This window comes from Carassius auratus, chromosome 38 (genome assembly GCF_003368295.1).
Source record: "Carassius auratus strain Wakin chromosome 38, ASM336829v1, whole genome shotgun sequence".
NCBI classification, from domain to species: domain Eukaryota; kingdom Metazoa; phylum Chordata; class Actinopteri; order Cypriniformes; family Cyprinidae; genus Carassius; species Carassius auratus.
The window spans coordinates 7,188,907-7,201,500 of record NC_039280.1 but is presented as its reverse complement, the minus strand read 5'-3'; the positions used below and the strand labels follow the sequence as shown (position 1 = coordinate 7,201,500).

The following is a 12,594-nucleotide window of genomic DNA, read 5'->3' as shown; positions in this document are numbered from 1 at the left end:
GTTTGGAGAGCTCTATGCTAAGTATCTCTCAAGGAAATGATGGTCAGTGTTGGGTTTTAACCCAACAATACTACATTGTTTTTTTCAGTAGCATGTAATGCAAGTAATGTATCTCCCAAAATGCAATCCACTTGACTCAACCTTACATTTTTAGTTTAATGAATAAATTACATACAAGGCATTATTATTTATTTTTTACATTTAATTTTACATTTAATTTACATTTAACATTTATTAATCCTTTAATCTTCACTTGCTTTTTTATAATTTTATATTACTCATCCATCCACCCATCCATCCAATTCATAAACAGAAAGCTGTATACAGTGTGGATGATAAAAATGGATGTTACTAAGCCTTTTGATTAACATATGTGGATATATTCAAATACATGTGAAATTACAATAAATAGAATAAAAAATGCCACAGGGACATTCAGTGAACATTTCTGAGTAATATGCAAACAGATCATTCACTACTGAACTGATTCACTTAAATGGATAGTCTGAACTGATTCATGGAAAATGAAATTAGTGTAATGAAGCAATATTTAGGAAACTTGAGGGCAAACAATCAAAAAAAAAATCTCATTAAACACTGCCGTTTAATTTTATAAGTTATTTAAAAATATGTGATACATACACTTGAGAAGGGAAGACCTTGCACTAATTCCTGACATAAACTATATAGAGACATGAATGTGTCTGCGTTCCGGACAAACGGGATGTGCGGTGAGACAGCTCTGCTTTGAGAGATGGGTGTTAATGGGAGCTCTGTTCCACAGGATACAGCGAGACCCTCCGCAGTGGAAGCTCTCATGGCTTCTGACTTGAAAAATCATTTGAGGCGGTCGCATTGGTCGTCTCTCATCAGCAGTGCAGAATTAATTGCGAGCACAGGAGCTCATAATTTAAGAGCACAGCATCTGTAAAGTCCATCATGGCACTGCAGTCCCACCGACCACCTCGCAGAACAAACACGTCCACCGGGGAGATTTACGCCTCTACGGAAAAACAACTGAATCTGATAAATACATCCATTTCCCTTGCGAATCGTCGACTGCGAGGCTTCTCTGTCACTGCTTTGTGAGAGGAACCAACGTGGGGGCCCCCGAGGGGTCAAGGTTGTTGGAAAGGTCACATAGGGCAACAAGCCTCTGTGTTTTGGCAGCAGGGTCGCGAACTTTAACCTCTGGGCCCTGAGAGCCCTAGCCTGGGAGGGTTGCGCAGCCAAGAGTTAAACTGGGACCACCGTCTCTCGCTAATTGACATAATCTGTAAACTCCAGTATCTGCCCCCGTTTCTCAGCCGAGCGGGTGGGTTAATCAATAGAGCTGAGACAGTGGAGGGTCTGAAGCCATTCATCCTTTCCAAAAGCTCCTCTATATACAGCTTGAAGAAACCTTGCCAAATAAAGCTATTCTCTGGCATTGTTCATTGGGAATGGCCGACAGCCATGTCTGGCTCTTGCGACCCACTCCTTACAGCAAACACTCAAAGTAAGTTCCCATGAGGCAAGTGGAGGAAAAGCACAATGCCCTTTTAGCAGGAGAAATACAGCTTTTTATCAGGGTGGTAGAATTGGGGTCATTAGGGTTGTGCCACCCCCTCACTAACCTTTACCTCCCTCATTGCTGTAGTCGAGCCCACCCTCCTTCCTCCAGAGGTTCTTCATTCATATGCATAAGTGGCATGAGAAAAGTTGCTGGGGAGCTCAACCACTGATGACCTGCCAATCAATCTGCCACTCACAACTGTCAAACAGCATGTATATGTTGGGCTATTGGACTAAATCCCTACGCTGAAAACCAGTGTTGGGCAGAAGCGTTTTTTTTTTTTAAAAGAAGTATTTTATGCTGTCAAAGGCTGCATTTATTTGAACAAAAACAGTAAAAATAAATATGATTACAACTGTTTTCGTAGAAATCATTCGGAAATCATTCTAATATGCTTATTTGGTCAAGAAACATTTTATATTATAAACAATGTTGAAAACTTAATATGCTTAATATTTTTGTGGAAACTGTGATACATCTTTTTTCTGATAAATAGAATGTCCAAATGAACAACATTTAAAATAGATTAAATAAAAATATTATCTTATGGTCACCTTTAAAGTCGGCATGAAATCAAATTTGACAAATCTTCTTTTTATATGTAATATTGTAGTGTTTATTATAAATGATTTATCTGTGCACTTCATTATTTAAAAAAAAAAATAATGTACCCTTATAATCTTTAATCAAATACATTCCCCTACCACCCCCCCTCGAAACGACCTCTCTTCTCTTTCGGTCACGTGCCATAGCGAAAGGGTGCGGCCAGAGCCGATGAGGGTGCGGCTATAGGTGTCCGTCTCGTTTCTGCACCACCTCTCAGAGAAACTCTCGAGGGTGAACTTGACCGACAACTTCACTCGACTCATCTTGGTTTGCGGGAGGCTCGTATAAATATCGGCTGATTTCTGCCTGAATATTTAGCTCCTCATCCTCGTTCTCGTCGCCGGACTCCTCAATAAAAAATCCTTCATGGGAGGGTAACGGTGGAGAGCCCGGTGGAGAGAAATCCTCCACAACTGAATGTAAACTAGCATTCAAATCTGCCTCCATTTTGTTTGCAACGCCCAACCTCCAACGATCCAATCAATTCTACGATGGACGAAACCAAGCCCCGCCCTACTTTTTTTTCTAATTTCAGAAGCCGTTTAACTCGGATATATGTCACAGCAAGGAAAAAATGATAATCTCAACTTCCGTTTCATGCCGACTTTAAGGCATTATTGCTAAATTAAAGTTAAAATAAAAAATCACATTGTCCCTAAAACCTTGAACAGTAGTGTATTTTTCTCTGGCATAAATTAAGCCAAAACGTGTTCAAAAATTGCAATAGAAAATAATACATGTTTTATACTTGGGTGAAACCTCAATCACAAAATTTTTCACAAGATGGGCAGTCTGTAATTAGTTTTACAATAAGAATAAGACATGAAGTATCAAATTAACAATTCAATGTTAAGCATATTTAAGCTATTGAAATGGCTGAACAAAATATGAGTTTTTGCAAAATGCAAAACTCATTTGGTTCCTCTCACGAATGCAAAAACAGTTTGATTTATTCTAATAGTTCACCAATGCACTAAACTTTTTGGAGATGTTTCTAACTCTGTAACAGTAACAAGATTTAGAACACAGAAAACAATAGAATGGATATGTATCTACAATCAGCCCAAACCAAACCTGGATCTTATTGTTAGCCAACAATGATATGATTAAATTCAACATCTGAATGTACAACTTGTGATTGAGCACTTCAGCTGAAATTTTTTTAGGTGACTATTTTCTTATCTTACCTCATTTTTCTGTAGTGTATTTGTTAGCACACCTAGACACACTTTTTGACTAGCTTGCCCAAATTGGCTGGCACTGTAATCTATGCCTGCTGTCTAAACTCTGAGTCGAATGTCAGAGAAAATCACAAGGAACACTGGCGATGGCAATGATTCAAACAGATGGTCTATTCTACACTAGTTTCAGCTAGACACAAAGCTGTAACACATTTAATCTGTGGTAAAAATCATGATGAGCATGTGACACCACATCTACATAACTGGAAATGAAAGATAAAATCAAGTCACCACTTAAAAATAAGATGTTGCTGTGTCATATTAAAGAGAAAAATCTATTTGCTAACGGTAAATACTCTCTGCATCCGTACAGTCTTCCAGAGCAAAAACTATTCACAAATGAGGTCTGTTAAACATCTCAATTGCTTCTCTTAGACAGTAATGAGGTTGATAATTTTTTTGGCTGAAATAGCTTAAAAGAATTTGTCTCCTGAAAAAAAAGAAAATAAATAAATAAATAAATAAAAGATAATGACTCTTATAATCTCATGTGTATCCACTTTGTATGTCTCAAATTTTCCAAGATACCAAAGACTGTGATCAAGTCACCAATTTCAATATCTTTTTTTTTTTTTGGCATTGAAAAGCACATCTTGGTCATCCACTCACTAATGGATATATTTTGCTTTTTATTATAGACATAATTGCATGAATGCCTTTTTAAACCCATTCCCTCAAACCGCCTACTTCCATCATTTCACAGTCCAATCGATTCCCATTGGATCAAAGTCCCACCCTACATTTCTTCTTCTAGTTGAATATCCTGTTTCACTTAAAAATACATCCGATTACGTAAGTAAGATCACTTGTAAAGAGCCTGAATTTAATTTTATAGTTCTATACTCTCACTCTATGCCAACAATTGTCTCATTTATTAAAGGATTTCCATGAGATTCTCTGTGAGCACCTGGTTCTGTGGGACCAGCATGGATCTGTCCGCTGACCCCAGAGAGAGGAAAGTACATCCACCTGGCTCTCACTCAGTAACACTCCTCAATGCCTGCATTCAAGTGCACAGCTGAGCGTAACTTACAGAACAGCCATAATGCTGTCATCCCACACTTCACATACTGTAGGTGTTCCCATGGACTCCATCTGCAGCACTGAGCTCAGGTTGCTAATGCTCACAGGAAACAGACTGACAAACAGGAAGAGAGCCTTAGATAACTCTGCAAACTTCATTTTCAAGAAAGAAGAATTTAAACAAAATCACATTTTTATGCATTTTATCACATTTACATTTACAGTGGTGGCCAAATTATTAGAACACCAGCTAAAAAATGGTTTTAAGTCAGTTATTTCTATCTTTTGCTGTAGTGTGTAGTAGGAAATATCAGTTTACATTCCAAACATACATTTTGCTATTAATTACAATTATCCAGTGAGATTTTTGTTTGCACAAGGAGTCAACACCAAGTGCTTTTATAAATAGATAAAATATAAATGTCATAAATATATTTTCTTTATCAATTAACTTCTAACAACTAAATTAATTCAACATTTGATGTGACCATTCTTTGTGTTTAAAGCAGCTCTTGCACAAGGTACTGTGAGGCAAAAACTCCATGAAACAGTTTTGAAAGTTGTGAAGTTGTGAAGTGTGCCACTGTGAAAAATGTAAGTATATCCATCACAGCTGCATTTTTAACTGTTTAATTTAATATGGTGTCTATCTTTACTAAGGTGTATAAATGCATGCATATAACCCAACTCTTATTAAACCCAAGCTAAAACCAGACATACAGACCTGATATATTGGCAATATCTTTGTTCTGAATCAGGGGCTCCACCTGGAGGAACTTGCAGCCCAAATTTACTGGCAAACCAATCTGGTAAGATGGGAAGAGCAGGTTAGTATGATTCACAACCTTTCATTACACGCTCAATCACTGTCACAATATCTCACTCTCACTTTTTAATTTACATCCCTGCCTTACCCAAACACATCCATCCATTCGGTTGTGTCACTTCAAGGTTATCAGCTGCCAAGCCATAGCAAGTCATCATTACTTCCCTTGCCCAATTGAAGGTGGAAACTTCCAAGGAGAGTGTGTTAGACTCTTGGACCAACCAATCTGGGAAAATGTTGCAATTTTTTTCCCTACATCATGGTGTTTCTTGCTTTTTAAACTTTATAGGTAAGACAAAAGATGTCACATTTTACCAGTGAATGTGAGCATATATAGTAAGAGTGAAATGTGATGCTCTGTGGATAAAAAAAAGATAGTCTACCACCAAATAAAACGCATCTGTTCTATATATTGTGACTAGTAGCAACCTTATTCTTCACGTACCCATAGGCTTACTTCCATGAAATGATTCTTATCAGATGTCGCCAACTCTTTTAAGTGAATAACACACATACAGCAGTGTATTCAGTACAGTCTACTTCAAGAACTTATGACTCATATGAGTCTCAGTGAAGTGAATGATTCATATGAGTCTCGTTTCAGTACATTAAAAGCAGTGCAACCTGATACATAAACAAATGAATCTTATGAGCGAGTTCTTTTCGGTGACTCAAAACATACAGCAAAATCAGTGTGGTCTGATTCCTGAACTAATGACTCATATGAGCCGGTTCAATTAATCTTGTTCAACAAGGCAAGTTACCGTTTGAATCAGTCTGATGAATCATCCAATAAACTAAACCAATCAGAATGATTGCCGATTTGACATTTGATTTGCCACATTTGAAGTTATCATTAGTATCACCTACGTTTGAAATACTTTTTAAAGGAATACTGTCCTGCTGAATTTCTATGTTAGCCAAACATAGTTTTGCTGGTCAATAGTTTAACCTATTTGTGACTTTCCAAATCATTAGTTTGAATTGGTTCATCCAAATGGCTCTCTATGGCTGCTTTGGAAAGTCTGAATCATTCTAATTAATTGTTTTGTCTTTCATTGTACATTTTTTTTTATATGAAGCACTGAAAAATCTGATTCTGTCTAGTGAATGAATTGGTACGGACACTTGTTGTAAATATACGATCTGAAAAAAATCCCTGGATGACACTTTTTGAACAGCTTCCATTTTTAAGCTAAGTTTAAAATTATAGTGCATTATACTGTATTGCATTCTTGTATTGTTGTAAAGTTTAAATGTTTATTTGATAAAAATAGTTTATTAAAAACTATGGCGCATTAAATTATGAGTTATTTAATTAAATGTTACCCTTATTTAGCTTCATTATAATGACTTTTTGTGAACCATAGGAGGGAAAGATGGATTAGGACACCACTTGGCTTGAGCTGTTGTGGTCATATCTTATTCAGTGGCATTACAGCAATAGAATTGGACTTATTTTGAAAGGGTAAGAAAAAAATGAGGCACAAATATTGAGCTCTTGTGTTTGTACGGCAGAGCCAAGTCACAGATTGAAATGATTTATGTCCGACTATGTTGTTCTCTTTTTTTTTTTCCTGCTCAGCTTTCAGAGCTTTGGAAGTCCAATACCCCAATCACTCTCTCTGACAATATACACTCGACTCTCTCTATGTCTACACAAATTGTGAATTTGAGATCTCTGTTCATACATGCCATGATCTCTTTCCAAGATGTGTAGTCATGCACTTCAAAGGAATCAGAAGGGCTTATCACAGTTCCAGTGTGCCCCTCTGTTTATGAGGCAGGCAAGAAATCATGCGACACATTTTAAGTGCCAAGAGAGACATTTACAGCAGCAACACAAGCCAGATCTGAGAGATCTGAAGTTTAGCCGATATCCTTGGCAAAAGCGCACTTGTGATGAATCTAACACTTCACATTCCCGGTGCTCGATCTAATGACCAGTTGGCACAAACACAAGAAAGATTTTTGACTGTCTTGTATGGGAGTCAATGAAATGTGGTGGTGGTGAGGTGGACATTCGGGCACGTGCAGCTCTGAAATGAAGACGAATTCTTATTTTATTTCTGTTTAGTTCATTTATGCTCTCATGCAACGTGACACAAAAGGAATCCACACGCAAAAAATTACTTGCTCACCACACCAGTCACAGAAAAGTCATGGTTTCCAAATACTAATGAGTGAATCCTGAGTGCACATAAAAATGCAGCCCACCCTACAGTACATATATAAGTATAAAATCAGTTTTAGATTATGTTCTTTGGAATACATCCCAAAGTATGAAGGGGCCAAATGTGTGAACTTACTTTAACTTTGTGCACAGTATTTCAGTTCAGTGTTTTACTTCTGTTTATTAAATCTCTTTGAGTACTTCTCAATAGGTGATTTCTGGTTTGCTTTTTCCTCTTTCCTCAAGCAGCCCATGATCTGAAAATCAATAAAAAAAAAGTCTTCCATTATGAAAGATATACCAATTCTCTAAATACACTGCTCTAAATGAATTCTCACTCACTGCTTCTTCAATGTTTATGTAATGTATGTTTTGAAATCATAAGACAGCTGGTAAAATGCATAAATGTACATATTTTCTATAGTTAAAAGAACTTTAAACCAAAATTGCTGAACATTTGCTGACCCTCATTGCCATCCAAGATTTAGATGAGTTTGTTAACATTATGTTACTTGCTCACTAAAGGATCCTCTTCAGTGAATATGTGCTGTCAGAATGGGAGCTCAAACAGTTGATAAAACATCACATTAATTCACACGCACTGTAATCCACATGACTCCAGTTCTTCAATGAATATCTTGTGAAGCAAAAATATGTGTTTGTAATTAATGGGTTGGAATCATGTTGATTATTGTGATGTATTTGGACTCTCATTCTGACGGCACCCATTAGCTGCAGAGGATCTATTGGTGAGCAAGTGATGTAATGTAAAATTTCTCCAAATCTGGCTTGAGGGTCAGTACATTTTCAGCTAATTTTCATATTTGGTGAACTATTCCTTTAAATTAACAAGACTTACAGAAAAGTCACGTTATTGATGTTCACATAAATGTTGCCATATTTTTCACAACTAATTAGATCTCCATATAGCCTTTCAGGAACTTCACCAAAGGTCATGGGTGATTACGAGCTTCTGCTAATGATGATCAAATTAATTCCGAACTTTGTACTTTCAAAGACTATATGAACTTTTAATTAACTGCGGAGTCCGGCATTCACTTGAAATGTTTAATTAGTCTGCTGTCTCAGCTTTGGATGTTGTCTAATAGATCAAGTCAAAAATGCAGAGACAGCACATTTGATCCACGCACTTTGATTAACAAATAGTGCTATAAAAACAAGCCGTTTCAGGGGTGCAGGTCCAAATGGTATGAACTATTCATTTAAATCAATATTCACCTCATTCAATTCATTCTGTACATATACAGTATGATGTGCTGAACACCAGCAGCCACATTTTGTGTGTGTGTGTGTGTGTATGTGTGTGTCTATTCATTCCTATACTGTAAATGACATCATCTGAAAACAGGACAGATGTTGCATTCACATGTACTCTACTGTGTGGTCTGAAACTTCTCTATGTAGCAGCATATGACTGTGATGTCATACTACAAACATTTAGCATAAGAAAAAACAAATGTTCTGAACACACCTCACACTGTCCCTCTTCATTTAGACTGACACAGTAATGGGCCATTACTTTCATGCGTAATATGCATGACTGTCCATATAAACATTAGACATGTCAATTGATTATTTTAAAGGGGTCATATGACGTTGCTAAAAAGAAAATTATTTTTGTGTATTTGGTGTAATGAAATGTATGCTGTTTAAAGTAAAAAAAAAAAACATTTTACACATAATGTACATTATTGTTTCTCCTCTATGCCTCCACCTTTAAATGCGTCTATTTTTACAAAAATCATTGTTCTGAAAAGCAAGGTGTGGTCTGATTGGCCAGCTATCCAGTGCATTGTGATTGGCTGAATTCCTCAAGCGTGTGACTTAAATGTGACCCGGCGCAGTGATACAAAATCAAAATAGTTTCGCTTTCACAACAAAACACACAGCATTTCCACGACATGGCGTCTGCAACAATACTACAGCAAGGTAAAAAAGTTACGCCTTCTTTCTTTGCATGAACATTTGGATGGTGTCATGGAAATCTTCCCAAACAGTGATGTAGAGATGTAGGGGTTTGTTTAAACAATGTGTTTTATGGGGGCGTGGCTGAGTCTTAACTTTTATTAAGAATATCTCTTTGGGTTTGAGACTTTAGTCTTTACGACTTTAGGGATCTTATCTATGCATGAACAGCTTGTAACACTCCAAAGAAAAAGGAAATCCCATCATATGACCTCTTTAACCATATGAATTACATGATATGCTAATTCACTGCAAGCATGTATCAATAGAGCTTGGGAAACTACGTCACTGCGCATTGTATTCTGGGTAGTCGCGGCCATTTTTGGGGACACGCTTATCAGTAAAAGTGAAAGTGAAAGTGACATGACATACAGATCAAGTGTAAGATTACATATAAAGAAAAACTCAACAAGGAAGCAAAGATGCGGTATTTAGAAAAAAATCAAGACAATCAACGAACTCAATCTGCACAAACACAAAGAGTGGTCGGATGATCTTAAAGAGCTGCCGCTCGTAACCTTCCCCAATGTGTTTTCTACCTTGTTTGTAGTGTCAGAGCGTACACCTCTGATCAGTTTAAAAATGATAAATCTCTCGAGTCTCACCTGCAATTTACAAATGGATGGGTGCAGAACCTACAAATTTTCCGCGTCAACGAGCGAGTTACACTGCCCCTTTACTTTTTAATATACGTTATTGTAAACTGTACAAATTAACCTCAGTGTGATATGATGCACAAATAAAGAGATACAGAATTGATCAATTTTGCCGTGTATTACTGTAACAGGTGGTATGCAATATCCATAACACTGATAATGCAGGAGATGTGGTTCATAGGTAACATTTAATGTAAGTCTGTCAAATCAATTAATCACATCCAAAAAAAGTTGTTTATATAACGTACATTTCTGTATATATATATATATATATATATATATATATATATATATATATATATATATATATATATATATATATATATATATAAATGCGCATACATATGTGTGTATATATCAGACCAAAGGGACAATCCTTCTTTTCCTTCTTACTGCTTCTAACCAAGCCATGTGACGCCGCTTTGTTAACTCGGAGACCTGAGATCAAGGTGCGGTTTTCCAGTGGGAAAGCTGAAAAATCACACTCCATTCAAATTATTTTTCCATGCCGGTCATGAGTACGAGTATGGCAGTTAATTATACAACAAGGTTTTACCATTGTAACTTATTTTTTAGCTGTAGAGAGCAAACAAAACAGTCTATTATCAATCCAATCCAATACATACAGCACCGTCCGTGTCCCAAAGTCCCAGAATGCATTGTGTTGCTGACGTCATGTTCCCAAACTCTATACTCAGTGAGAAAATTCCCAAATTAAAATATCTTTATTATTATTATAGCAGATATATATATATATATATATATATATATATATATATATATATATATATATATATATATATATATATATATATATATATATATATATATATATATATATATATATATATATATATATATCTGCTATATATATATATATATATATATATTTACTAAGTAATTGTATATATTCATTTTATGTATTTTTTTGTTTAGTGTACTTCCATATGTATGAACAGGCCTACAGTTGATACATTTTAAGAAATCCAGCTTTAACAGAAACCAAGGCTGCTTCAGAGAGCACGATAAATAAACAAATAAATAATAATAATAATAAATAATAATAAAAACAACATGAGAAGCTATTAATTACAAAAAACCTAGACTAATCAAAATAAATATATTGGATACAGAAAGGGAACAATATGACTCAGAAGGAAACTTAATGCAGATAAATGCACTCTGCCAAGAAAAACAGGAAAATAAAAACTGAAGAATCAGAAATTTTCAGTAAATCAAATCAGACGTGAAAGGAATCATTAATCTGATGTTTTCCGAATACGAATGATGAGTTTTAAATGCTTTTTTTTCTGGCCAAGAGGGGAAAAAGCTTAAATGAGCTTCTGGGCAATTTATTAACCTTTACTTGACAAGCATTCTTGCTGGATTGTAACAAATCTCAATGTTGCTGGATGGTAACAAACCTCAAGGTGGTGATAAGAGTTATTTTCTATTTTTGGCATTCAACTTAATGTTTATTATTAAGGACGCTAGCTATAAACATGCCATGATCTGCATGACAGATGTCCTCACTATGATATGTGCAGTTTTGAGAGTTTTAGTTTTTGAATGACATATTCCTTTAAAAGAAACTGTTTTGATACACCAATGTTTCTCAGAAACTCATCAGATGGAAATTTCCAAACATGTTTCCTGAACACTTCCTATCTTGCACTGGTCACGCAACTCAGATAGTCCTGTTCCAAACTTGAGTCTGAAATAGCAGAATGTAGAAATTTACTGCTGAAAAATGAGTTGAATATCCTACTGAAATACAGGTCTGAACCACTTGGAATTTTTTCTGTGATCCAGGAACACCCAACGCCTTTTAAAAAGGTTATCGGGAAATTCACCACTGCGCTCAAACCAGAGGAGATTCATCTTAATTTATACCAAAGCATCTGTCATGAACTACGTTTTTTTTTCTTATGCCGAAACCCTGTTTGTAGGTCTGCTGCATAGATAGCGCTGCCTCTGTTCTCTAGATCTTAAATCACCGGCTCTTCGCTTTGTCTCCAGCACTCACCACACCTCCGTATAAAGTGAGAGGGATATTCCTGCTGCAGCCAAAAGCTGCTGAGCTGATGGCCTCTTTATTTGCTAAAGCAGTTCATCAGTCCCCTGGGCTATAACGTCTGTCTGCACGTGGACGTCACATACAGGTAAAGTTTGACTCTGAGTCATTTATGAGTCAGTCCACATGTGAGGGATCAGAGCCAAGGTGATGTCCAACCTGCATTTGTATTGTGCTTTAGACTGAGCTCAGCCCAGGAGTTTATAGACGAGTGATTCCACCAGGTGATGTAATTCCCTGGAGAAATCAGCTGATTGCTGAATGTGACAGCAATGTGTCTTTTGGAAGATCGTTCTGGATCACACCTGGGGAATTAGTGGGCAGCAGAGAAGTCGCATTCCAGGAAACGTGGAACATGATGAATTCCATCACAATAACACATTTCCACATCCAGGGGTTAAACAGTCTGTTGACACATGAGACTTTGGAGTCAAAGCTCAGGGGTGAGCCGAGA

General features: G+C 36.5%; 1 protein-coding gene across 1 annotated transcript in view; it reads right to left on the bottom strand.

Moving 5' to 3' along the window:
- Positions 1-7,628: 7,628 nt before the first annotated feature.
- LOC113057475 (regulating synaptic membrane exocytosis protein 1-like) overlaps positions 7,629-12,594 on the bottom strand; it is a 17,274-nt gene continuing 12,308 nt past the window's right edge. The window contains exons 3-4 of the mRNA XM_026224904.1: positions 12,446-12,546; positions 7,629-7,681 (exon numbers count right to left, since the gene is read on the bottom strand). Of these exons, the coding sequence (XP_026080689.1) occupies positions 7,629-7,681; positions 12,446-12,546 (154 nt within the window). The remainder of the gene's footprint in view (positions 7,682-12,445; positions 12,547-12,594) is intronic.